Source organism: Pungitius pungitius, chromosome 3 (assembly GCF_949316345.1).
Source record: "Pungitius pungitius chromosome 3, fPunPun2.1, whole genome shotgun sequence".
NCBI classification, from domain to species: Eukaryota; Metazoa; Chordata; class Actinopteri; order Perciformes; family Gasterosteidae; genus Pungitius; species Pungitius pungitius.
In genome coordinates this window covers 2,491,842-2,518,265 of record NC_084902.1, presented here as the reverse complement: position 1 = coordinate 2,518,265, position 26,424 = coordinate 2,491,842, and the positions used below count along the sequence as shown (strand labels likewise).

Genomic DNA, 26,424 nt, shown 5'->3' with positions numbered 1-26,424 from the left:
TACATCATTTGCCTGTAAAGTTGCTTCTTTAAAAACGATTATTCCCGAATATAAATGAAACTGTATTCACATCGGAGTGTCCGGGAGCCGATCCGGGTGTTGCTAGAATACTTGTTCCTCTTTCTCTACAAGGATTAAGGATGTAAAACGGCCACATTTTCATTCATTTTCTAAGCATCCATGGCCCCCGCTGGGGGGATCCGTGCAGCTACACCCAAACATTCAAATAAATGAGCCCCGGTGACTCACGTGTTTGAAAGGGTGGAGAGGAATAAACATCGGAATAAACCCTCCAAAGTGGCAGTAAATGCGGGGATGCCAGGTTGGACGCTGGGGGGGGGGGGGATCAAGTGAACTCACCCAACACAACGACGGATGATCGGCTCCCCGCGCCTCCTCTGGGGAAATCCAGGACCCCGGATTAACAATTATATATATATATATATATATATATATATATATATATATATATATATATATATATATATATGTTATATATCTTAGACGTGGTAAATGTCACCAAATCCTCTTCATCCGCGCGGTAGAAGCGATGTTTGAAGGCGATGTGGAGCCGCGCGCGCACGCACACACGCACACGCACACAGACACACACTTACAGAAGCGCGCGGTGCAATGGGAGCAGGTTTACAGCAGCGGCTGCGGGTCGTGCGTCCGTAGTACTCGCGGATGCGTCCCTTGTTGACTGTGCACTTCACCGGGCCGCTTCCTGCGGCTCCACCCGCTAACCCAGCCTTCCCAGTGCGCCCATTGGCACAGGCGCCCGGACATGCAAATCCACTCTTCCCATTGATGCTTTTTTTTTGTTCTCCGAGAGAGGAAGAAGGAAAAAAAAAAAAAGGTTCTCCGTCGCTGCGCTGCGCCACCGTGCGGTGGTTCGGTCGCATTAGAATAACGAGTTCTGTAACCTGAATGCAAATGGTCACTGAAGTAAAATCTCTAAATTGTGCATAGAGGTTCCCTTTTGTAATCAGCTTAGTAGTACTACTACTTTAAACTGTCAGCGCATCAGAAACGGTTTATTGGTGACTGGTGGAATAACAGCGCACCTTTGCACAGAGACGCTTTCAGGTCCAAAGTGGCTCATGCGGCCTCATACTGAAGTCCTGCACCAGAGGAGATGCACTGGGTTGCATTCCGGCCTCGTTACAGGCAGCAGGTTAAATGCACTCCGTTGAATAATGGATGGTGAACAGAGGCAGCGTTTCGCCTCGCTATCACTTTACATTGAAGGTATGAATATAATAAGAGTCATCTGGAGGACGGTATTAGTTGTAATGGAGCGTTTGAATGGTTCATATTTCATTAGCTTTTCAGTTATATTCACTGTCAGTTTCCCCCCCCCCCCCCAATGTGAAGATTCACATTACGGATTTTCTGTCCTCTACACGCCGTCAAGAACAAAAGTGATGAGGTAAAAAAGCTGAAAATATATTTTTGGGGGGGCCTTAAAACTAATTTAAAGTCCACTTGTGTTTAATCCTTGATATTTGAGTTTTACTATCTTTGAAACTAGACATGTTTTCCCATCAGTCAGATCTCTGTGATCTTTGTGTCCAGCAGTTACAAAGGATTCATCATTAGTACAGTATTTGGGTTTTAAAACCATGGTTCCTACAACCAGGGAATCTGAGCATCGCACAAAAGGTGGAGGCCGCTCCTTTGATCCACCGAACACACGTAAACACAAACGTCTCCAGCCTCAATGAAAAGCAGCCGACAGGGCAAAAGCGCCGATTCTCCTCCAGCCGACCGAAGCCGGCTGCTTCTCACGCACGGAGGAAAAGCTCAAACCTTCCGTTGCGTGAAACTGCACAAGAAGAATGCTGCCCCCCCCTCCCCCCCTCCCCCGTCCTCTCAACATGTGCAGCAGCTACTGACTGTGGGCCGATTCTCCAAAAGGTCAGGAAAATAAACGGTTGCGAGCCGCACAGGAAGCAGAGGAGGGCCGCTAGCAGGAAGCGCTAATGGAGATCTGGTAAAAAGGCTCCATCTTTCTCAATCAGGGGGGGGGGGGGGGTTAATGACACTCGGTGAAAGCCTCACGTCAGCCTCGCTGGGGCCAAGATAAGCCTCCTCCCGCAACAGAAATAAGAAACAAATAGACCCGTCAATGCCACCACTGGCTCACGTGTCACATTTTGTGAGGTAAAACTCGCTTGTTGGTCGATGCAAGGAGAGAGAGAGAGAGAGAGAGAGAGAGAGAGAGGGAGAGAGCAAGGTCAAACGTGTCGATGCTCCGCAAAAAGGGCCGTGAAAGTAAAACGGAACGAGCAATAGAGTCCTCGACTGACGCCTGCCAGTAAAAGCTCAAAGACGGATACACGCGGAATGCTTTTTTCATATTCCCTTTCGGATTTCAATGGAGGTTACAGGACTCATCGTGAAGAAGGCATTACAAAAATGAGCCAAAGAACTTCACTGTACAGAGATTTAATGGCGAGTATCGCTTAGAAGTTTTTAATCAGGCTTCACGTGTAGGAGAACACGTTCTTCGAGTCCTTCTGAGACCAAAAAGAAGGAGCACTCGGTGGCATCAGCCAGAAGATACGCGTTGCCCCGGTAACAGTGCGTCAGAAGTCAGCATTACCTTTTGCCTTTGGACCAACTGCACACAGAGCCGTCGCAACATCTGGAGCAGAGATGTGACCGTTAAACTCAAATCTGGCATTAAAATCAAAACACGCACGCAAACAACACGCCAAATGATTTAATAATCCCGTCTTTGATTCATATCATATTTGAAACCGAAAATGGTGATATAACCATTTTGCATATATTTCAACGGTGTCACATTGGCCGTCAAAGTCACTTAACGGGACCACGGGGACTTCGAGTCAAGCCCCCCAGTCGGGATCCCCTATGACCTCACGCCGGGGCGAGGCCCTATGACCTCACGGCGAGGTCAGTGTGACGTCGTACACGAAGGAGACAATGACAGAAAGAAGTCCGGAGCGCCGTCCTCTTTGGAGCAAGTTGCCGGTAACATAACTGATGAAGTCTCAGTGTGATTGATATGCATGCGCGCCCCCCCCGCCCCCCCGACAGGTTAAGCAGCGGCCCGCGCCGCCTGCTCCTCCTGCCGCCGCTGGTTGTAGGCGTCGTACACTTCCATGAACATGTCCTTGCACGGTATGCGCGCCTTGAGCTTGGAGCAGATGAGGAAGGAGCCGGCCATCTTGCGGTGGAGGGAGTAGGACTCCTCGGGCGGGGGGGTGAGGCGGTGGCGCAGCATGACGGGGACGAGGCTCTGGACGCGCTGGGTGGTGCTCTGGTTGCCGAAGTCGAAAGGCTCCACGGAGGCGAAGGCTTCGCCGAGGATCATCACCGCCTCCACGTGGGCCTCCTCGAAGGCCTGGGTGGGTGGGGGGGGGGGGGGGGGGGGGGAGGCGTTAGAGCGGCTGTTTGTGTGTGAGAGTAATAAATGAACTGAACCGATGTTTGAACAGCTGTACAGTCAAAACAAAGCGGTTTGTTTCCACAGGGAAGCAGATTTTTAGTGTTAAAATGTGCTTTGTATCCAAACACATTTTATTAAATAGGATCATTAAACAAATCGTGTTTTTTGATGCATTACAAGTAGTTTTCTCCACCTTTTACACACACTAGGGCTGAGCGACACCATGCACGGTAGAGAAATAGCGCAGGTAAAGAAAAGTCAAAAATAAACAGGGAGGAAAAAAGAGAAAACACATCAAAAATAAATGAGCACAGCAGAAGAGACCAAAATACTTTACCTTGGCCTCGAAACCTGTCAGGAATTTCAGATCCTTTGATTTGGAAAGAACGGTGGCTCGATCGCCCACGGAGGCCGCGTGCACCACCTGCACACGCACACACACACACACACGCACACACACACACACACGCACACACACACACGCACACACACGATATGGATGTTAATCATCATGTTTATTTAGGCAGGAGGAGAACCTGTGTGTGTTTTCTTTCTTCAAAGACATCTTGCTGCATGAATCGTGCAGCGTTCTTCACTGCTGGCCCTCTTCCTCGTACCTCTATGTAGTCGTCGGTGAACTTCTCCGGGTAGCCTCGGCACGCTCCGAAGTCCAGCAGGACCACCTGCACGTGGGGCGAAAAAGCGCCGTGTGTTCGGTACCGTTGAATAGCTAAGACTTCATCATTCATGAACCTCCCCCCCCCCGCCGCACTCCCCTCACCTTGTCCGTGTCCGAGTTGTAGAAGAAGTTCGACCAGTTGGGATCCGTCTGCATGAACCTGAACTCAAACACTTCCCTGAGGCACAGCTGGAGGATTCTGTAACAGATCTGGAGACGAGGCAAGAGGGACATTTAATGCTGTAAAATCTGCTCCAATCAGAGGGTTTCAGCTCTAATTGGGTCTCACAATTTGATAACTAGACTGTTAAAGAGTCCTTCCGTAAATAGATGAAGATAAATAAACCAATTGTGTGTTTGTACAATGTCACTCAACCCCCGTACCTGGTTCCGGGTCTCCTGGTCCAGGTCTACGCAGCGGTCCAGTGGGACTCCTTGTATCAGATCCATGGCCAGCACCCTGCTGCCTGACAGCTCATCAATCACCTCGGGGATCTGGAAGAGCTCATTTCCCTCCAGCATGGACCTGGAGGCCAGACATAAACAGTCCGTTTATGTCGTACCTCTCAAAATATAGGAATAATTAAAAAGAAGCACTGAGCATTGAATTGCTGGCGTTGTAATAAAATCATCAGAGCGACCTGCAGCCTGTGTGCTTTATAAAAGCAGTTCTGTGGCAGGAGCAAGCGTCTGTTGAGGTGCGAATATAATTATAGAGTAATCATCCAGAATCTTTATAGCCAATTTGGTGTGGTTTCTATTCCTTGCGGGTTAAACACCTCACTGCGCGCCGTGGTTCAAGCGTCGGAGGTTTTACGGCTCAATAAACCCACCTGAACCTCTTGGCGGACTCGGCCTCCCTCTTGTAGTCACACTCCCACGCAAGCTCCCTCTGAAGGACCTCCAAGCTGCTGTCTGCAAACAGGCCTGTGCACAAACCAACAGGGGGGAGGAGGAGTGGAATGATATATACATACCAAACTATATACCAAATATATCCGTTCTGATGTAGTTTCATGCTTTTGGCAGACGCCACTCGGTGACAACTGTGTCATAAGAGTTTAGATCTGGGACACACAGCAGCGCCCCCCGGTGGCCCGAACTGAGATGTACCGCAAGTGATGGAATGGAAGGACAGGAGGGAACCAATGGGAGAAGAGTCTCTGATCAGTATAACGACAATATATCGAAAACCTCGGGAGGACACGGTGTGTTCACCAGACATATTATCGTACAAGGGGCACAGATTAGATTAGAGTGGCGGGACGGATCAGCACAAAAGAAATTGGGAGAGGATTTGCTATTTAGAAATGTCCTGATCCACATCGAACGGTACAGTTTTAGTTTTATTATAGCAGCTGGTTTTCAAAGCTACAGCTTACTTTTTTTGGAGTCATCTCTGGAAGTTGTTTCCAAAAAAAAAAAAACGATTGAATTTATTATAATTTATTGGATTATAAAGCTGCTTAGAGCTTGTGCTGCAAAGTTAAACTCCAAAAAAAGATTCATAAGAGTTTCTCCCCAAATCAACAGATTATTTTTGACCATATTTTTGACCATCACTTTACCAAATACCAAAATGACTGAAAGGAGCCGTCCTTTCAACAGAGATTTCTTTTTCACAAAGTAACATTATCAGGGATGAGCGACCTAACGGCGTTTTTACCTCCCGGCAGGGCCACGCTCATCTTCAGCACCGTCATCAGGTTGTCTATGTCGCTGCTGATGCTGTCCGCCACTCCGGGGTACTGGGAGGAACATGGGAATAACGGAGGAAAGTCGAACCAGACAGGGGGGGGGGCATTATCGGAGAGACACAAACGCAGACGCTGTGCGATTACCTGGATCTTCATGGCGATCTCTCTCCCGTCTTTTAACACCCCATGATGCACCTGGCCGATGGACGCCGCGGCAAACGGTTTGTCTTCGAAGGACGAGAGCTTCTCCCGCCAGCCGGGACCCAGCTCCTCCACCAGAACCTTCTGCACGACCAGAGAGAAATGAGTAAACATGATCAATGATGCAATAATGCTGATAACGCAAATAAACACTCGAAACCGCCTTTTGCACAGCCTCATCTTTTCAGAAACAACGGTTCTGGTTCAGGTTCTGGCGCCTCGTGCTCATGCTTACGTTCATCTGCCAGGCCGGCATGAAGTCGGCGCTCTGCCGGACGCGCTCAAAGATCTTCTGCAGCTGGGGGTTGATGAAGGCGTTGTCTGGAGAAAGAACAACGGGTGAAGGGGGGGGGGGGGGGAGTGAATTTTTTTTTTTTTTTTTTTTTTTAAACGTCCCTCCTTGGACCCCCTTGGTGGCGTGCGGGCACCTTGTATGCTGAACATCTGACCGATCTTGAGCGCGGCCCCGCGGACTTTGCACAGCGTGTTGACGATTCGCTCGGCGTTGGCCTCCGACAGGAGAGGAGAGTCCAACAGCGCGCTGTCCTCTGCGGCAGGAGACACGGGATTATTAGCGGCGGTGTCAAAGCGCATCGTGTTACAAGACAAGAGCTCTTTGTCTCCAGAAGGACTCCGTGTTGAAAAGAGAAACTCTGGGCAGGACGGGGGGGGGGGAATGGCTTCACCTCCTTTTGGTTTTCCTCCCAACGACTGTTTGGCCACTTCTGCGATGGCACCGATCCCGAGGCCCACCGCCAGTCCTGCGGCGAGGAGACAACCAGAGAAGTTTTTTTTTTTTTTTTTAATTCATTTCCAGGGTTCTTGACAGATTGCGTGAGGGGAAGTGCTGACTGGACACACAGCTTCTGCCAGCTGATGAGCGAAATCATATTTGTTCTCATCTGGGCGACATCGTAATGCACATGATGGTTTAAATGTGACTTTTTCAGTTGGGGGTTTTGCTATTGTTTGAATTCTTTAGTCGCACTGTGCATTACGGTTTATAAATGCAGTCCAGTCGTGACTATTGCATCAAATAAATGTGTATGGGAAAACTATAATGACCTCTGCTTTGATCTGTTCATACAGACATTTAACAGCAGGGTGTGAAAACGCTTAGAAGTTGTGGTTCATGTCTTGATGATGATATCGTTCTTGTGCCGTGAGCGGTAAAATAATGAAGCATTGTGGAGTCATTTGTCCTCTGATGATGCGGCGTTATTCGAAGCTACACAAGTGAGATTAATGCACCTTGTACTCTTCATTTCTGACTGTATGCTTCATTAGTTAAGACATTCTCTCCTTGAAGCTGTTAAAATACTGAAAAAAAACTAAATTGTTCTTACCCCCAAAATTAACCAGCCTGCTGATTCTTGTGGCGGGAACCTTTCTCTCTTTGGCCCGGTCACTCAGCTGAAGGAAAACATACCCCATCATTTAAAAAAATAAAAACAAACGCATAACTGCATTTTGAATAGATTCCAGAGCTGTTGTCCGTTGTTGTTTATTAACTTTATTGCACTTACTCGTGCAAAAAGAGAAACAAAGGGAAGATAGAATCAGGAACGTTTATTGAGGCACAAACGCACTGTTCTTAGGATTTATAGATGAAGCTTTGTCAATATGATTGCAGTGGTTTGGCGGGAAAAAAGTAAATAAGATAAAAAAAATTCACGCACACATTACACAAGAGGGGCGTTTACGTAATATATGTGTACACACACACACACACAAATACATACATTAACTCAACATGTGTATTTGAGAAAGTAAATGCCTCGTCATACAAAAATAAAATAGTGACCAAGAGGCTCCACTTAAAGCCTTATTCGTTATAGTCATCTTCCTAAATGAATATAAATCTAGTTTAATGATGACCATCGTCTTAATACGGGACATATATATATAGCGTAATATATGAGCCTGTTCATGAAAACACAAAGATTAGACACACAATTAAAGATTAAACACAAATATTCTTTATTTACAGGCATGAACTGCCTCATAGAGAATTAACATTATCTGCAAACGCTCACATTGCCTTTTTTGAAAGTCAAAATTGTTGTGCTGGTGGAGTTCTCGCACCAACCTTCTGTCTGACGGGTTTGGCCAGGGCCTTCTTGGCCTCTCTGGCTTTCTTGATGTCCTCTGGGCTCAGTCTCGCCACCACCGTGTCATGGAGGGACCTGGTCTGGTAGAAGTACCGCTGGAAGCTGGGGGTCGTGTGGAGGAAGCGAGCGCTCTGTCCCGGCCAGCCCGTCCCCGGCGACGGGGGAACTCCTGTGGCAGACAGAGGAACCACAGTGGGACTCTTTCAAAGCCGTAGAGCATCAGCCCGGAAAAAACAAGACATTAAAATATTATAGGAAGTGGTTTTCCGCCTCCGGTACATGTCACGTACCTGCAGCTCCAGCCTCCGTCTGGCTTTGCTCCACAGCTTCAGAGGGGAATTCGGACCCTGTGGCCCATTTGGCTGCTTCATCTGGGTCCACGTTCTCCCAACCCTCCGCGTCCGGGAACACATCCTCCTTTGGTGACTGTTGGGACAGCAGATTTAGCCGAATAATTACTAACTCAGGCTGCATCGAACTGTCATTTTCATCTCCTATGAATTAATCAACCAGTTGAGTATCCATTAACAATCAGAACACACCCCAGGACCCCAAGTGATGGACTCTCACCGCACTGCCGCCGCCACTGAAGTTGCTCACCAGTCCCTCCACCGCATCCTGAGCTACTTTGACCCCGGCCCCCATGGTGGAGTTGCAGGCCATTAGTCGGAGCTGTTCTCCCTGGGTGCAAACCAGGGCGGAACCCACTTTACCTGCCCCGCGCAGCACCTGCAGGACCTCTGATAGCATCACTTTTAAAAAAGAAGGGAGGGCGGGAGAGAGGGGGGTGGGGGGGGGTTACGGTGTTGACATTTAGATTAAATTGAAAACAAAAAGAACAAAGTATCAGACACATTGCTTTACCTTACCCTGTAAGTAAATGTTTACAATAGCCTTCTTGTTAAAGGGCTAGTGTAAAGACATGTGTGGACAAACACAACGTTATATTCTGCTTTTTATAGTGCGTAACCTTGGATTCGATTGGCTACATATGAGTCAAGACATGCTAACGCGTCATAATCACGCGCCCTTACAACACGGTCCAGTCCAGCAGTCTTGTGAAACACAAATGCAAAACACATTTACAGAATTAACGTTAAGGAGAGTAATGACATATTTTGTAGTATGCCCACGAGGTTGTGGACTAACGTTGGCTGCTGTGTGGTCAGTGTCGACCGTGATGTGCAGCGTCAGTAGCTGCTGACGTTTATACAAACACACATAAACGGGGTATATTCTGCCATATATAAAAAACATGTATAGAACGAATGAAATAAACATTATTCTGTTCTCGGATGAAGTGACTCACTTTTTCTGAAGCTGCGTTATCCAGGTTTTCCTTTTCGACTGTCCAAAGTTACAACCTACGACTGTTTTGCAACACATTTCACTACCGGAAGTTAATATTTGATGGACTCGACTGGTAACCAACCACAATCCAGGTTGTAGGAAGAAGGCTGAACTCCGATGTGAAGGGAGGAGAGATTCATTCCTTCAACCAATAGGAGGACGGAACACTACATGTGGGGGCGGTGCTCGGCCAATAACAGTACATATCGGGCGGGCTTTAAATGTAACAACGTCGAATGAGAATTAAGGGATTTTTTTTTAACATAATGCACGTGTAGTGTTTCCCCAATTTGACAATAAGAAACAGTGTAAAATGCTGACATTCAAACTAAAACAGCAGGTTAAAAAACAGGAGATAACTAAAAATTGACAAAAAACTAACACGTCAAAAAAAATTATTTTATAAATGATAATACATTGAAAATATACATATATGATACAATTGACTCAATTACCTACAAAATTTACAGCCAACACATTCCATACAGTTTTTATGGTCTTTTTGTTAGAACAGCATTAGATTTTGTTTTTGTTTTATTAAAAATCTTAAGTACAATGGTCTTTGGCCTGTATAACTTCACTTTCCATTAAAGAATTTGGTAAAAATTAATCAATAGTTTTATGCATGCCTTTTCCTCAAAGGTTCTTTGACAATAATAAAAATGTCTTGTTTGGAAAAAATACAATAAACTGATAATACAATTTGTAACACTAACCACAGAACCCTCAAATGAAGCCTTAAAAGACACATAATTCAGCATTTTCCTCAACTTGAAATGGAAAATGAAACCACCACAGAAGATGTTGCTTTCTTTTTTTATCCAGCCTGAAACTCAAAAATGTTCATAACATATTTACCAGAAACATACACGTTCCTCCACCAATACCTATCTATATATTCCCTTTAGTGTATAGGTATTTTTTGTGTGTGTTTTACATTTCTAACACACAGAGGCTTTTCTTAGAAAAAACAAAACTTGAATAATCCCTATTTGCAAACAAGGTCACGCAAATAAAAAAGTAGAAAATGTATATTGATTTGACAAAGGAGTGTTAATATCAGCTGTGAAACAGTAAACACTGGTAAAATAAATGAGAAAAGGAGAACGTACACAGCCAAAAGTTAAATGAGCATCGGCCCACGCGATACAATGACGAATAAATATATAGAAACTAAAATATAAATTGTATTGTATAAACATATTGTTTATATGTAATAAATGCAGAAGGGTTACTCTCAGAGAGCATTTTGTCCATAGTGTTATACTATTATTAGTGTAGTATTATTGTGAATATGCCTTAGAGGTGTATTTAGATTTTCCCACCTGTCTTTGACACAGTAACCTTTTATTGTAGGGCTATGTATTGTTCGCGGCCGCGCGCGTGCAGGAGGAGGCAGCAGAGGGAGGGAGCTGTGCTGACGCCATATATGGGCACACCACCGACTCTGCGCTGCTATTGGCTGCGGGCCTTATGCAGCTGCTTGTCAACAAGATGGCCTTCCTCCTCCTGCCGTTTTGACACTGAGTATTTTGGTATCCCCGAGAACATACCGTAAAAAGCCTGTGTTGCTTCTAAATAGATAGCGGGACAGCGGCCGCCCAGAGACCTAACAAGGCGCACGTTCCACCACGCTTTGTCCGGAGAGCTGACAAGGGGCGCAGAAGCCTCCACAGCCGCCGTCACCGCAGCAGCGGTTTGATCATTGACGAGTAGCTAGCTGCTGATGCTAATGTCGACCCTTAGCCAGCCAGCTAGCTAGCTAGCTAGCTAGCTTAGCTACGTGGACACGGATAGTTAACTCGTGTCACCTGTATTTTTCAAGACAAACTGGTAATTGGGTTGGAGGGAAATACTGCGAGGAGACACTTGTCATCGACTCGGCCGCAAGTCAACAAGGCTGTTTGTGGAAATTAAAGCTTTTAAGGTAAGTGACGTTAGGTTAGCTAGACGGAAGACCTTTATTTATATATATATATATGTATGTATATATATATATATATATATATATATATATATATATATATATATATATATATGTATGTGTGTTAGCTTGCGAGCTAGCCCTGTCATGTTGTTATGCAGGTAAGTTGTGCTACCCAGTTAGCAAGCTCGTCATTTAGTAGCGGGTCTATTTACTGTGTGCAACAACCCATCCATGACCCAATAAAGTGGTTAAAGGCAGAGTTGATTGGGATCTAGTTATTGTTAAAAAATTATAATGCTAAACCTACTCGTTCCTACTTGACTAAACACTGCATTAGGCTAACTGTTTGCTAGTTGGGTAACTAGCTCATGATTGATCAGAGACGTTCCATCACAGTCAAATGTGACTTAGAATTAGACTTGATGAACAGGTTAGTGTTGGGGTATGTGCTGTGTTTGTGACACAAATTGGTTGGTTGTAGTGGGAAAGTTGCTTTAATATCAGCCAGTGTTGTGGGATTATAAATTGGAGTAATGGCGAAGTGATCGGCAGGCCTTTGTTTTCGGCCAAGACGTTTTAATTATAGCGTGGACAACAGGTTTGAGTGGCCCGTAGCACAATATTAAGTGTTATGCATACGTGAACAAACTCGTTTATTGTATTGCAGTAACGCAACGTTAGTCACGAGGAGATGTCGGCAAAAGGTTCATCAAAGCTCATTGTATCTACAATAAATCTGCCTTTTGGAAAGTGGCATTAGATCTCACGTTGTTATCGCAGTGTAATGTGCATGATCAGTATAATGTGCATGATCGGTTTTATAGGGTGTGAACCTAAGTTGTCCACTCACTGCTATCTGGTGTGATGATGAGTAATGCATGACCTCCTTGCAGATATTCAGGTGTGACGGGGTCGACGCAGTGGCCTTTGTGATCGTAGAATCAAAGTCTTACTCCTGAAGATGTAACGGCAGAAACTCTTCCCAGGTGTCCCAATCTATGTGATGACGTTCCTGAGGGCGCTGGAGAGATGCACACAGCTCTTTTTTTTTTTGTTCGTTCTGTTGACAGTTTGCAGGGCTTGCCGGCTGGGCTTCTGTTGCATTGTCTTCGCCGGCGCAAACATGCAGAGAGGGAGACTTGAGCTAAGACGTTTTGGCATGCTTCTGCATCATCCTTCATCAGCTTGTTGGCCGCCCGGCTGAAATCCTGTGACGGAGAAGAGGGCCGGGGAGCTGCAGGGACAGTACGCTGCGGCCGAGCTGTAGGCGTGGTGTGGTTTTTTGAGCGTGTGTTTTGAGCTGATGGGATTTCGAGGTAAATCAACACAAACCTTTAACCAACACGCTTCAAATGGGCGCTTCTCTTCCTGATCTGACTCGTTAAATCTTAAATTAGCTTTTAAAGGGGAATGTGGTACAATATGTTCTGAACTGCGAGCCCATAGTGAAACCATTATCCTGGTGAGAGTGCTTGCCAAACTGCTTTTGATTTGTTTATGGAAATGAGCCACCCAAACAGAAATCCCGTTTAAATGTAATGGGACAAACCTCAAAGTCTTGTCGTGAAAATAGGTGGATAGCCGTTTGTGACGTGATCGGTACCTACGTTTTTATGTATTGTTTGGTTTGACATTGTATTTCTATGCAGTGAATGTGTGGATTTCCACAATCGGACTGCAGCTGTAATCCACAAGAATTTTCCTTTGACAGAACAGTGAGTTAGCCATTTCTGCATAAAGCTTTTTGCAACGTTTTCTAAAGACTTAATCAGAATCTTCCAGTCAGAGGACGACTGATGTGTTTGAATGAACTAAGAGGTGCTGTGTCTGCTATACTTGACACTGCTCATCTTTAAACCAATCAATCCATAGCATGATTAGACCTATTTAATCTACCTTCTATCATAAAACCTTATTGGCAGCATCTGCATTCTGTGCTTCTGTAGCTAGTGGGATCCAAGTTTAGATGTTCTAACTGCTGCCTGTTTTTTAGACCCACCCAGTTCAGTATGTATAAATAATAGTCTGTTGCATGCAATGCATACATAAAAGCTTCATTCTCTGTCTGTCAATTTGTCAGACAACTTGGGTACCTAACGATGCAATCCTTTGCGCTGTGGTGTAGCTGTGGGGTCGCTGCTGCCACTGTGCTTGGACAGGATTTGAAGGATTAGGTTGATGCAGAAAGCTTAAAACCAAACCAAAGCCTTCATTGGCACAAACTGTTTTGAATTAAGAGGGAAAAAGAAGTTAAGATAGCTCAGGATGAACTTAAACCGACAGCAGGGAGTAGGAGTACTGAAATGAAACGGATTGTGAGATACTGTATTTCAAGTCTGCAAAATATTATGTTTGTATTCAGTTCTCTCTTTTTTTGAAATTTGTTATACCACTTCAGTTTCTGATGACAGCAGCTGTCAGACGTGGGGGTAATAGTTGGCATTGTTTCTATTGACGTGAGGCATATTGCAGAGAGCTGCTTTTCCAAGACGATGATGCAGCGCTGCCCAGAGAAGCTCGGGTGATGTCACCGTGTGAGGGATTTTAAGATGTCGTCATCGAGTCTGCGATCACTCTTATTTGTTGTCGGTTAAGCTGATTAAACAATGGTGCGGCCATTGATTGGGACTGATTTTGTCTTTTTACAGTCTGACTTGGCGCTTCACCTTGGTTGATATGGTTATCATAGGTAAATCACTCACCTGACAGCCGAAACAAAACGATATGGCTACCATTAGATGTTAAGGTGTTTTAGGCTATATTGCAACGGACTAAGCGTGCGAGAGCGAAACGTACTGAAGCAGTGCAGTGGGCAGACAGTCGCTCTCCGTGCCTCTCTTATAATACTCCAATCTGTTGAGTGATGGATTGCATGATGGAGGGAGGGAGGGGAGTGGATGTAGAGGAGAAAGTGGTTGAAGCGAGTCATGAGGGAACACAGAGAAGGAGCAGTAACAGAGGTTCACCAGCAGCAGTATAATCTGCCGGCTCTTAGCTCAGTTGTTGCCGTGTGATTTGCAGAGGAAGCGTTTGAATTGGTTCAGCACCGTGTGTGTGTGGGCGGTGTTTGCTTTTTGCACCTCTGAGCCATTCCATTAGTCCGAATGAACAAAACACCAGCCATTCCGCGTGTGAGGCAGAGAAGCACAACAATGGCCTGTTTTTAAAGGCTGTGGATTGAAGGACTCCGGTGGTTACAATGGAAAGAGACAACTGTGTTGTTTCAATAGAGAAACTCTTTTTCAACAAATAAATTGACCCTTTTTGTCGCAAAATAAGCTGTGTAATTAACTTTGTTGTGTAACAGGATGGTTTGAAGAGCTCTGAATGTTTTGAGAGTGATGCAGAAGCCGTTTGTATTGACCCTAAAACACACCCTACTCCTCTCCAGCTGCAACACCTGGGAATGTTTGTCTGAAGCCAATTAAATGTTTGGCTCAAGCTGAGCCGGTGCTAGTGGTTGGTTACCTGCCAAGAATGAAGTGGCTGCCGCACCTCAACATATAGGATGCAATCTGACAACATGAACACTGCTTGAAGGACATGTGGATGATTTAAAAAATAAAAAAGAATTTCACCCCAAAGCCGACAGCATACAAGATCAAAAAGAAGGAACTGAACCCTTTGTCCTTTTGTCATTGAACAATGACAAAGTGTAGGGCCTATTAGGGTAAATATAATGTTTAATATATTCACATCAATACTATTCTACTAACGTGTGTTGATCTTTGGTCTGTGTGTCGTGCTTGTCAACTTACGGTCGGACACCAAACAGAAGATATCAAATTGCTTATCGCGGGGGGGGAGTTGTACATGATTTATATTGAGATACTTGAGGCTGAGCGGCTTGTGGTGGCGTTAAGGCCGGCCGGGATACCGGTTTCAAATTTCCCCACGCTATGAATTTTTCATACACCGCCTTAACAACTGTCGTTCTTTGGCAGGCTGAGCGTGCAGCGGTCGCAGGTAACTGCTGGTGTTGCCTCCGGTGGAAGCACTAGCAGCCGCAACAGCTAACACGCTAACTAGCCACCATGCAGGGAACAACGAGGGGTGAACAGCTGTTCAGGTGGCGTCAATGAATGAATGAATGAATGAATGAATGTCTTTACTCAAAGAAGAAAAATACTGTGATATGAATTTTTGCCCACATGACCCAGCCCTGGGTGGCGCATCAACCAGGATGTTGTACATTGAGTGGTGAGTGACAGGTGTTTTAATCACTCCTCATCGCACGTTTTGAGGAAAGCAGACAGGGTTTTGGGGCCTTTGGTTGGCACCATTTGCATCAGAGTCGTACAATTAAGTGTAATAGTCCATTGCAACTCTAGAGTCAAAGTTTAGAGTCATTGATATGAACAAAAGACATCCTTTTAGGCTATTGTGTAACCTTAAATGGCGTGAGTTAAAGCTCCTCGGGGAGGCAGGCGATGCCTTCGGAAGAGCTGAGAGCCGACCGCGCTGGCGGCCACTTGTTCCCCTCCTTAAGTACGCCGGCACGTTCCTGGCAGCCCATGCAGCTGGCAGAGCTGTGCCGAAGCATGCTGGTTGGGCTAAATGCTCCCCCACTGCCCCCTGTCCCTCCCGTCCTCCCTCTAGCCCATAGCATTGGCTCTTTGGCAGGGAGAAAAGGGTGAGGACATGCAGGACAGCTACAGCAGCTCCACTACTACCCACCCCCTCCTTCTGTTTGCTAAAAATAGATCCAGCATATGCCCACGTGCTCCTCCCTGTGTTGCCTCCTATTAAGCAAGTCCTCTTTGAAGCACTGAGATGCAGGGGAGGGAGAGGGTGGGGGGGGGGGGGGGTCCATTTGGAGCTTTTGTGTTCCATCGCTCAGCCCTTTCATCTGCAGGCCGCAGACACCAAAACCTGAAATGGAATCCCTTTAATTTGATTTAGGCTCCACAGCGGGGAGAGGATCATAGCGCGCAGTAGCAGATGTAATTACTAATTGAGTTTGGGCAAAGTAGGAGGCAGACCAGTTGTGATAAGTTCGGCTAGTAGTACGATCACAGTTTACTGTGTCCTCGCCGGGGCTATCGGCGACCTCGAGGCTACGGCTCAATATAGCTCCAATTGGTCATCGATTATCTGAACCGATCCCGGCACCAACAGGCATTGTTCCTCTAAAAAAAATACAAACTGTTCTTCTTCCCGACCCGCACCCCACCCTTTCCTCTTATCGCTCCCTTTCCTCCTGCTGCAGGTTGCATGCACAGTGTTGCCGGCGGCCTCGGTGACGGGACGGTGCCCGTCAGGTCGGCACCGGGACAGGGAGCTGAGGATGAAAGCCTTGGCTCTGGGGATCTGCTGGCCAGCATAGATGCCGATATGCCCCGGTGGTCCGCATCCTGATGGACCGAGACACCTTCTCCCACATCCGCCTGTGGTGCCCGCGCCCCTTTGGCACCTACTCCCAGAACAAAGCCAGGAGCCCAGGCTCGGGGGGCAGCGGCGGCGGCGGTGGCGGCGGAGGTGGCGGCGGGTCGGGGTCCCCCTCCCTCTGCAAGGCTGAGGCCTCGCCAGGCGCCAGAAGGACGGCGGATGGAAGTGAAGATGGCGGGATGATCGTGGGCGTGCAGGAGGACAATGGAGAGGGGGAGGATGCGGGCTCGGAGAACACTCCACCTGAGCTCGCCCCCAGCTCTCAGAGCCAAGCCCCTCCACCTTCACCAGCACCTCCCTCAACGCCGTCTACGGGCTCCCAGATGGAAGATGGCCGCGTACTGTTGGACACCTGGTACGTCATTAAACCGGGCAACACCAAGGAGAAGATCGCCTTCTTTGTCGCACACCAGTTCAGTGGAGCAGGCCAGCCCCGACCCAGCGCCATGAAGGTAAAGAGCTGACAATAAATCGCCTTTTTGTTAATTAGTCTTTTTTTTTTTTTTTGAAGAAAAAATAAATTCATTGTTTTCCTTTTTCCAAAGGTCAAAGGTAACTGGGCAACTGACTGCAGTAAAGCCAAAAGACGAAGACGATGCTCATCCTACGACCCTCCAACTCGCTCCCAGGCCTCGGAGCAGAACCTCAGCCACGACTCCTCGCTCGCTCCTCTCGGCGCCGACGAGCCTCCTCTCGGCGGGGTGAACGAGACGGACCTGCTGTCGGTGGCGGAGATGGTCGCCCTCGTCGAGCAGAGGACCGCCATGGCCCTCCAGGGAATCGTGGCGGCTCACGGGAATCAACACCACCTGGAGGCCCCGAACACCACGGACAGCCAGGGCCTCACGCAGCACCAGCACACCCTCCTCCGGAGCACGGTGTCGGACCCGACCCCCGTCGCGTTTGTGTCGGACGGATCCGGCGGCCAGCCCCCCAAAGAAGCCCGGGAGCCGTCGTCGCCTATCCAGACGGACCAGGAGCTGGAGGAGCAGCAGGAGTCCTTGCGGGTAGCCCAGGCCATAGCGCACTTTGAGTCCCAGAACCAGGAGAACCGCCTGCACCTGGGCGCCGGTCCTGCAACGGACTCTCCCAGTCGCGACGGAGAAAAGGAGCGAAGGAGAGTCGCGGAGTCCGGCACCGCGACGCCGCCTCCGCCCCCCAGCCACAGCCACGGCGAGGTTAGGATAGCTTTCCGGGTGTCGAATCTGGATCCGCGCTCTCCGCTGGAGCCGGCCGGCCGGTCCCGCTGTATGTTCATGAGCTGTGGCGGCGGAGGCAACCAGGCGGCGGCGCGGGCCAAAGAGAAAATCACCTGTGACCTCTACCAGCTGGTCAGCCCCTCATCCAGGGACCCCGGCAGTCTGCTGCTCGCCGCCACAACTGCTGCCCCAAAGCCGGAGGGAGACCTCCATCACCCGGACAGGCAGGCCTGCGGCAGCCCGGACCCCGCCCAGGAGGAGAAGAAGGCCGCGGGGGTGGGGCGGGAGCGAGTGACTGGCTTCCACGTGGAGGTGGTGGTGACGGGCGCCGTCGATCAATGTGTGTTTTACGGAAAGGACAGTACGGAGAACGTGCAGGAGGAGACGGTGTGCTTCGCTATGACCAGTGGGGGGGGGGGAGGAGGAGGAGGAGGAGGCGGAGGCGGGGGGGGTGTCTGCAGCTCTAGTGACCCTTTAGCCGATGATCCTCCCCCCGGACAACTCTTCTTCCTCCAGCCCCCGCGGGGCCCAGACGAGGACGCGAAAGGAACGGGCGGCGGGGGCTCGGGCATTTGCTCTTTGGACTGCGCCAACAACATCAAGAACAAGAACGGCCCCGGGTCGGGCGCGGCGGCGGGCTCGGGGGAGCGGGCGAGCCGGCCGGACTCTCCCGGCGCCGGCGAGGACTGCTCGGACCCGTCGCTGTGCCGCCTCTACCGCCACGTGTCGCACGACTTCCTGGAGATCCGCTTCCAGATCCAGCGGCTCCTGGAGCCGCGGCAGTACATGCTGCTGCTGCCCGACCACATCATGGTCAACATCTTCGGCTACCTGCCGACGCGCTCGCTGGCCGCCCTCAAGTGCACCTGCCACTACTTCAAGGCGCTGATCGAGACGTACGGCGTGCGGCCGGTGGACTCCCGCTGGAACCAAGACCCCCTCTACCGGGACGACCCCTGCAAGCAGTGCAAGCGGCAGTACGAGCGCGGCGACGTGTCGCTGTGCCGCTGGCACCCCAAACCTTACCACCACGACCTGCCTTACGGACGCTCCTACTGGATGTGCTGCCGGCGCACCGACAAGGACACGCCGGGCTGCCGCGTCGGCCTCCACGACAACAACTGGGTCCAGCAGCCCGCCGCCGACGGCTCCGCCGCCGCTACGCCCGTCCGCGCCAAGCGGGGGGAGGACAGGAGGGAGGAGGCCAGGTAGAGGAGGCGAAAACCTCACCGACCTCCGTCCCTGCTCAGCCCGCGGGGGGGGGGGGGGGGGGGGGGGTCGAGCACTCCAGGAGCGTTTGTTTTTGTCGTTGCTCCAGCACTCCGTTCTCGTACGTTCCCCCCCCCCCCCCCCCCCCCCCACCCCCCCTGTGTGAAGGGAGGTTGAGAGGTAAAGTAGGAAGAGAGGTGTGTCACTCTCCTTGCCTTTTTTTTCCTGTTTTTTCAAATCCCTCCAGAATCCTTTTAAACTGTTTGCATACCGGGTCTTGGGGTCTCCCCCCCCCCCCTCCCCCCTCCCCTCTTTCTGCCTCTCATTTCAAAGAAGATCAACTCCACCCAAGGCTGTTGGGTGGTTCCTGTGAGAACTTGGTCGAGGTTAGCATTCATGAAAGATGACGCGTAGAAATGTACGGCCCTTGGAGCCTGCTTACCGCTCCCAGGACTTGTTTCCGTGTCATATCACAAACTTCCACGTCCGCTGTACAATGGTGCTTCGGGGAACGAGCCGTACCAACAGATGTAAAAGATTTATTTAGGTTTTTTTTTTTTTTTTTTGTTCCAGTGGTGGAATGTTCAGCGTCGCTATAGAAATGTGATTGTATAAAGCAAACTTGACTTTCCGTTGTACCAGATGCCATTCGTACCTGTTTCCCTTTCTCTGAATGTGCTGTAACGTAAACTCTTGTTTATTTGGTCCCCTGATGATGCTGCTGAATTCATTGCCTGTGTCGCTGACGTTTTTTAGTTCGGAGAAAGGCCATGGCGCTGGTGAACGCCCCCCCCCCCCCCCCCCACCCCCACCCTGCCCCCTCTCATACTGGCCCGGCGAGAGCCGCTCCTGTTGTTGACCCCCGACCTCGCTGACCAGCCATAAACAACAACAAAAAAAGAGAGCAGCCGCTGAGTACTTTCTGGTTTACAGAGAATTGTGGGAGACTTTATTGATTTAAGACCAGTGGGATTGAATGGGATTCAAAAAGAGAAACTTGATGTCACTTTGGAAAGGCCTGATGTCACTTTGTATGGTTTGATTGACTTGCTTGTCATTTGGTTTTGTTTTATTGGGGTGTGTGTGTGTGTGTCAGAATGTTTGCTATTGTTATTTGCTTTTATTCTTGAGGACTGTGTTCTCCCCGTATCAGTCTGTCATCCTACTCCACCTGCAAAGATGTATTTTTTTTTAAATACTCCGATCTTTGTTTTAAACCCCGCCCCTCCTCAGATTCTCCCCCTCCACCCCACACGATTCAGCAGAAGGCAGGTATTGGCCGAAGCTTCGAAGCGGGTGAAACCGACTACCGCAAACTGTACACCAGCTTCCCGCCTTAAAAGCCCCCTACCTCTACACCCCACCCCTCCCCTCTCTCCCTCCCACGCAGGAGATTGAGGCGTCAGATCAAGAGTCGGGAGCTGCACAGGACCTTGTAGGTGACTGGATTTCAGAATGCTCGATTAGATTCCATCCAACTCTCCTGGATGCACCCATAACTCTGTGGAATGAACATGAACAGTGCCTGCTGACGGCTCTAGGAATAACCTCCCCCCCCCCTCCCTCCCCCGCAAGCCGACAGACTGGACATTAAAGAGCTGATGTGATGAATGATGCTGAAACTCTGCATGGAGGTGGGAAGGTAGTTGGGTATTCATGGGAGAACTCTGTAGGTTCCAGACATGTACAATGCTAATGGGAAATATCTGCTTAAATAAAAAAAAGTGATGATTAAAACTGGAAATCTGAATCGCTACCTGGTCTGTGTGGTGTGTGATAAGATAATGAAGGCTTTGATCATCTGACAGTGATTGATTTAATCACTTTAATCACGTGTCAAAGATGAGAGAAAGTAGGACTTCATATAAGATGTAATCATCAAATACCTTAAAGACTAGATTACGTCCTGATGGAATAACAAAGCGACTCATTGATTTCTTGAGCCAAAGACCAAAGGCTTTGAAAACTTCTTGGGGCAACTTGAGACTTTATTGAGTTTACCCGACTTCCAAATGATACTTTTATTGCGTCTTCTCGCTTTTTTTTCAGTGCAGGCAGTGGGTCATTGAATCAACGTGTAACCGTATACAGTAACGTCATGGCAACCGGATCAAACGTCTTCAGGCTGCATTACACACACACGCCCACGCTGCAACACTTCATCGTGACGTCTCTGATCCGCAGGGATTAAGCGTAATAACCCCACATGAACACCGCCGCGGCCATCATGATCAGAGCGTTGACGTCCACCACGTGCCTCCACGCCGGCTCCTCGCTGATGTCGGGCAGCTTCTCCGGTGCCTCGGGCGCCGCCTCTTCGTGTGCCTGGGAGCCGCCGCCGCAAAACCGACCGACACAGGACTCCTCAGCCGCTGGGGGAGGGGGGGGGGTGTCAGTGCTCTGTCTCTCTTTGTGACTGATGTCACTTTAAAAATAAAAAATAAAGTATTGGTTCCTTACCCGAGTCCTTGCTCGCCATCCACCTCTCCTCAGCCTCCCTGCGGGCTCTCCTCCCGTTCTCCTCCTGCTCCCAGTCCAAATCCATCCTCTCCTCCTTGGAGTGACGGAGGCTGAACACCAGACGGTGGAGCTGAGAAGGGAAGAAAAACACCACCCAGGGCCCCCAAACCCGGTTTGAGACGGGTAGAACACGGTTCTCATGAGCACGTCACACAATCGGCGCATGCGAGTCACTCACGTGTTTGTCCTCTATGGGCCGGGTGCAGCAGCTGACCACCAGCACCAGCACGGAGGTGCAGAAGAAGAGTACGATGGCGAAGTGGAGGTAGTGGACCCCGCACACCAGGTACGGGCAGGTGGAGGGGAAGACGCAGCTGCCAGAACCGAACCAGAACTCGGGCAGCATGCGGCACAGGCCCATCAACAGGCCGCCAATCAGGCCCCAGAACGCACCCTGGGGGGGGGGGGGGGAAAGAGAATCAAGTTATGTCCACCTGGATGATTTACCACGATGACGCCGCGGCATCGCACCTGTTCATTGACCCGCTTGACAAACACAGCCAGGAAGAAGACCGAGGCGATGGGCGGCGCCAGATAGCTCGACACCGATTGGATGTAATCGAACAGCTGACCGCTCTGAGCCGCCTGCACCACCGGGATCCAGCAGATGCTGACGCACACGATGATCAGAACCCAGACCCTGGAAGGGGGAAGAAGAGCGTTACGGGAGCATCACGGCCTCGTGAACTTAGTTCAGTTTTATGCGTCCAATGACCCCGTGACCTTTAGTTACAGGATGAACTGCGCTTAGGGCCGATTAACCTGCCCACGATGAGGAGCTCGCGCTCGGCGGCCTGTGGCCTGAGGCGGGTCCAGATGTCCAGTGTGAACAGCGTGCTGCTGCTGTTAAAGATGGAGGCCAAGGACGACATGAGGGCGGCCAGCATCACGGCCAGCATCAGACCTCGCAGACCTGCACAGAGGGGAAGGAGAGGAGGAAAATCAGTAGAGAAGCGATTGAAGTGGAAGGTGAAACTTTGTCTCTAAGCAATAGTGATGTGCAGAGACCATTCGGCATGATGGACACCACCAGTTTGGGATACGCGATGTTGGAGCAGCCGACCGCAGTCCCACACACCCTCTTACACACCTCGGGCACAACGCAGCCGACCTCATCTACAGGCGGGTGGACACACACACACACACACACACACACACACACAGGTTTGTTGCTACGCCCGTTAGCGCGATGCCCTGCAGACCGGACTCTGTGTGGACTCTGACCTGGGTAGAGGACCCTGCTGATCATGCCGGGGAACACCATGAGGAACATGGGCAGCAGCTTGAGGTAGCCACACATGATGCAGCCGGCCTTCACGTGCGTCAGGTCGCGAGCCGCGAGGCACCGCTGCACGATGACCTGGAGGACAGCGAGACGGGAACAGATCAGGTTGAGCCCCGTCCCCGTCCCTTGTGCAAGGAGGAGGAGGAGGAGGAGGAGGAGGAGGAGGAGGAGGAGGAGGAGGAGGAGGAGGAGGAGGAGGAGGAGGAGGAGTTGGACGGTGCTCACCACACTGCGCATTGGTTTGGATCAATCTTCACAAACAGTAAAAAACTGGGTTCAGAACCAAGCGGTTCTTCATAGTTCTGCTGGCGATATGGTGCCTGTTGTTTATTTCTAAAGTTGTGCAAGAATGTGATGAAAGCCACATGCGGGAATCATCATCTCTTTATGCGGTTTGGTCCTCAGTGTCTACGTGATCTTTTTTTTTTTTAAATGCCAAACTTTGGTGTAACTAGTTCTTTTTTTAAAATACACATTCATGTGGCAAAGTGACTTATGTGTGAGGTCAGATGTTTAAAAAGTCACATTGTGCTCCAGATCAAATCTTAGCCGTGTTCATACTGAAGTCCCAGAGTCTGGGGTGGGGGTGGGAGGGGGGGACGTTCACCTGGTCCGTGCACCAGTACCAGCCTCCCACTATGGCGATCCCAAAAAGCACGCCGGGCCAGGGCAGGTCCCCGGTGGTGGCGTCCCTCAGCAGGCTGAAGGCGTCCCCTCTCGGCGTGTAGCAGCTGGGGGAGATGTTGTAGCGCTGGGGCTCCATGGAGGAGACGTTACTGGGCGTGGCGGCGTGGTATTTGGCCAGCAGAGCGCTGTAGCCTCCTACTTCAGCGAAAGCTAGAAGAGAGAGAGAGAGAGAGACGAGAGCTTGGACTCATTTTACTACTTTTATGTTCGGCTCGCATGTGAACAGAGCCGTGGCACCACGCTTTTTTTTTTTTCTTGGGAGTTCACAGCTCCGTCGGGTCAAAGGTCGCCGTTTCCTTCTCGTTTAATCAGTCATTGATCAAACATTGGAAGTTGCTGTTGTGAATGAATGATTACCGAACCCCCCCCCCCCGTTAATCAGTAGTGAAGCAGATGATGACGACGCGGCTTTCACGCCTGGACGGAGAAAACTAGAACATAATCTAAAAGGGAGATGTAAAAAAAAAAAAAAAAAAATGCGAACGCAGGCACGATCTGGACTTACAGAAACCGGTGAGGACGAAGGCCCCGGCAATGATGACGAAGGTCTGAACGGTGTCAGTGTACATCAGAGCAGCCAGGCCACCTGACACACACAAGGAAAAGAGTGAAGAGTGCGATGTATTTAATTAATACTCCTTAACAAAAAAGGTACGAGCGCCAAAGAGCACTAAGTAGCATATTTTCCTCTAACCCTCCACTTTGAAACACTCGAGTTTCTGGTTTCGATTTGTACGTTTCTAAGCCTGAGCCAAGGCCCGTCGCGATGACATCACTATGACATCATTCAGAGGGCCTCCTCAAGAGATGAACTGCAGTTTCCAGCAGCCTTTTAAATCATTTAATTTAGGAAGCCAAAGATAATGTTGCAGCTTGGAAATCCATTGGCTATTTAAAAGTTATTTATATTATTTTCACTGACAGGGAATGTTTGTTAACTGATTAAAACGGCATCGCACAACATGAGACCGACTATCCAGCAATATCACAACTACGTCAAACTATCTGTATTTATCTACTAAACACGCCATTTGTTGACAAAACAGTGGGGAAAAAGATGAAGTCATCGGAACAGAAGGGAAGGAGGCCGATTAAAAACAGATGTAACAGAGTAAACGGATCTTCGTGTGTAAAATAGCTGGAGTGCTCCTTTAATTCCACGGATCCGTACCTGTGATGGTGTACAAGGCCGTTATCAAGAGAAGGGTGATGACGGCCACGTAGATGTTCCACCCTAAAGCCTGCTGGATGAACACGGCCCCAGAAAACATGTCCACCTGGAGGGAGACCGGGGGAGTGAAACAACACACACACACACGGGGGGGGGGAGGAGAGGGGGGGGTTGCGTGGAGCCGACTCACTGAGATCTTGGTGAAGATGTAGAGGAACAGCGAGATGACGGTGAGGTAGAGGCTGATCCTGGTCCCCCCGAACCTCTTCTTCAGGTACTGGGGCATGGTGATGACCTGCAGCGGAAGGAGACAGAGGTCCTCTTCAGCGCCGGGGGGTGAGCGGGACACGCGACGTGTTTTTTGGGGGGAGTGAAGGTACTTGCCCCCGCGGTGAGGTAGACAGGTACGAACAACCAGCCCAGCAGCAGCACGATGAACAGAGCCTGGCGAGAGAAATCAGGCCGCGCGTTTGAAGCGGTGGGACTTGGGGGGGGGGGGGGGGGGCAGGAGATGTGCGCGGCGTGACTCACGTTCCACTCGAACCCCCCCACGGCGATGCCACTGGCTGCCCCGGTGCCCGCCAGGCCAACGAAGTGACCGCTGCCAATGTTGCTGGCAAAAAGAGACGCTCCGACCTTGAAAAAAAAAAAAAAACACAGGATGTTGACAGAAAACTTTGAAAATGGACCACACAAACTCGTTATTTTTAAAATCTAAGTTAATGAAGTTTTATGAAGTTTAATGAAGAAGGCGAGGCACAAACTGTTACCAAGTCAAATACAAAGAAGGTCTCAAGAACGTACCGGTGGTTCTGCATTACGTGATGAATTGAACTTTAGGAGGCAAAAACATAGTACAACCTTGAAAAGTTTTGGCCTTACGGTTAACGGGGTGCAACTGTGGAATAACTTGTATTTGGCACTATGGTCTGTAGTATTATTGTGAGATGACAAATTTTATTTAAATTCTTGGGTGGGCGCCTATAAGCTCTTTTTTGCTTCGGCCCAATCCTTTTGAGCAGAATGGTCACTGCTCAAATAAATAAATAAATAAATAAAATACTCTTACGCTTGATTGCATAACATCAAATGAATAAAAAAACATTTTGTTGGCGCCACCCAGTGGACAAACTATGACATCACGCAAGTGTTTCTCAAGGACCTAAAGCACATCGGCTACATTAGTTTCCATTTCTCTCCTCGCGTGCCGCTAACAAAGCGAACCAACTCACCGGCCACCAGGTCATGGTGCGCCCCGCCAGGAAATATCCTCCCACAGTCCCGCGGTTGCTGCGAAGCATGGCCTGAAACGCACAACACCCCCCCCACACACACACACACACACCCCCTCCCTCTTAACGTGACATTCATCTCAATTCATTCGCAGCCTCCACCCGGGACGCCGGCGCGCTCACCCAAACGCCCACGCCGATGACCGCCGCGAAGTATCCCACGATGACGGAGATGTCCGCCGGGTTGTTGATCACCACCACGGGACCCTCCATCGCCGATCACCTGAGCTCAGAGAGAGGACCCTCGGAGTGGGAGTGAGGAGCGGAGACCTTTGGCCAGCTTTTAAAAA

General features: G+C 49.4%; 4 protein-coding genes across 5 annotated transcripts in view; 1 reads left to right on the top strand and 3 right to left on the bottom strand.

The window, feature by feature from the left end:
* Positions 1 to 458, bottom strand: part of numbl (NUMB like endocytic adaptor protein) — a 30,038-nt gene extending 29,580 nt beyond the window's left edge. Inside the window, exon 1 of one of the 2 annotated variants that reach the window (XM_037467599.2) lies at positions 361 to 458. The gene's annotated coding sequence lies outside the window, so the exon portion shown is untranslated. Of the gene's footprint in view, positions 1 to 249; positions 307 to 360 lie in introns of those variants that run through there. The other variant, XM_037467606.2, reaches the window with a different exon arrangement.
* A 1,883-nt stretch (positions 459 to 2,341) lies between these two features.
* On the bottom strand, positions 2,342 to 9,555 carry coq8b (coenzyme Q8B). Its single transcript, XM_037472581.2, has 16 exons — positions 9,416 to 9,555; positions 8,677 to 8,858; positions 8,397 to 8,532; positions 8,085 to 8,275; positions 7,342 to 7,408; positions 6,682 to 6,756; positions 6,424 to 6,543; positions 6,231 to 6,316; positions 5,939 to 6,079; positions 5,764 to 5,845; positions 4,931 to 5,024; positions 4,482 to 4,623; positions 4,200 to 4,307; positions 4,036 to 4,101; positions 3,756 to 3,842; positions 2,342 to 3,373 (listed from the first exon to the last, which is right to left on the bottom strand). Coding segments are annotated over exons 1-16 (1,884 nt in total). The 5' UTR covers positions 9,417 to 9,555; the 3' UTR covers positions 2,342 to 3,067.
* A 1,349-nt stretch (positions 9,556 to 10,904) lies between these two features.
* Positions 10,905 to 19,232, top strand: fbxo46 (F-box protein 46). The gene is made up of 3 exons (XM_037458914.2): positions 10,905 to 11,383; positions 16,593 to 17,223; positions 17,317 to 19,232. The coding sequence occupies exons 2-3, from the start codon at positions 16,741 to 16,743 to the stop codon at positions 19,180 to 19,182; spliced, it is 2,349 nt and encodes a 782-aa protein (XP_037314811.2). The 5' UTR covers positions 10,905 to 11,383; positions 16,593 to 16,740; the 3' UTR covers positions 19,183 to 19,232.
* A 1,379-nt stretch (positions 19,233 to 20,611) lies between these two features.
* Positions 20,612 to 26,419, bottom strand: slc5a2 (solute carrier family 5 member 2). Its single transcript, XM_037458950.2, has 15 exons — positions 26,258 to 26,419; positions 26,075 to 26,146; positions 25,374 to 25,478; positions 25,227 to 25,286; positions 25,033 to 25,137; positions 24,843 to 24,948; positions 24,177 to 24,257; positions 23,592 to 23,821; positions 22,924 to 23,059; positions 22,708 to 22,815; positions 22,462 to 22,612; positions 22,171 to 22,339; positions 21,878 to 22,093; positions 21,640 to 21,769; positions 20,612 to 21,551 (listed from the first exon to the last, which is right to left on the bottom strand). Exons 1-15 carry the CDS (start codon positions 26,345 to 26,347, stop codon positions 21,367 to 21,369), a joined length of 1,944 nt encoding a protein of 647 aa, XP_037314847.2. The 5' UTR covers positions 26,348 to 26,419; the 3' UTR covers positions 20,612 to 21,366.
* Positions 26,420 to 26,424: the final 5 nt, after the last annotated feature.

Excerpts from the sequence above, each read along its gene's own strand:
- coq8b (XM_037472581.2), bottom strand. Across the intron at positions 7,409-8,084 it reads CCAAACCCGTCAGACAGAAG|CTGAGTGACCGGGCCAAAGA; the intron begins GTTGGTGCGAGA and ends GTTTTCCTTCAG. Across the intron at positions 5,846-5,938 it reads AGATCGCCATGAAGATCCAG|TACCCCGGAGTGGCGGACAG; the intron begins GTAATCGCACAG and ends TGTTCCTCCCAG.
- slc5a2 (XM_037458950.2), bottom strand. The coding sequence starts at position 26,347 with ATGGAGGGTCCCGTGGTGGTGATCAACAACCCGGCGGACATCTCCGTC. Across the intron at positions 25,287-25,373 it reads TGGGGGGGTTCGAGTGGAAC|GCTCTGTTCATCGTGCTGCT; the intron begins GTGAGTCACGCC and ends TTCTCTCGCCAG. Across the intron at positions 24,258-24,842 it reads GGCCTTGTACACCATCACAG|GTGGCCTGGCTGCTCTGATG; the intron begins GTACGGATCCGT and ends TGTGTGTGTCAG.
- fbxo46 (XM_037458914.2), top strand. The coding sequence starts at position 16,741 with ATGGACCGAGACACCTTCTCCCACATCCGCCTGTGGTGCCCGCGCCCC. Across the intron at positions 17,224-17,316 it reads CCCGACCCAGCGCCATGAAG|GTCAAAGGTAACTGGGCAAC; the intron begins GTAAAGAGCTGA and ends CTTTTTCCAAAG.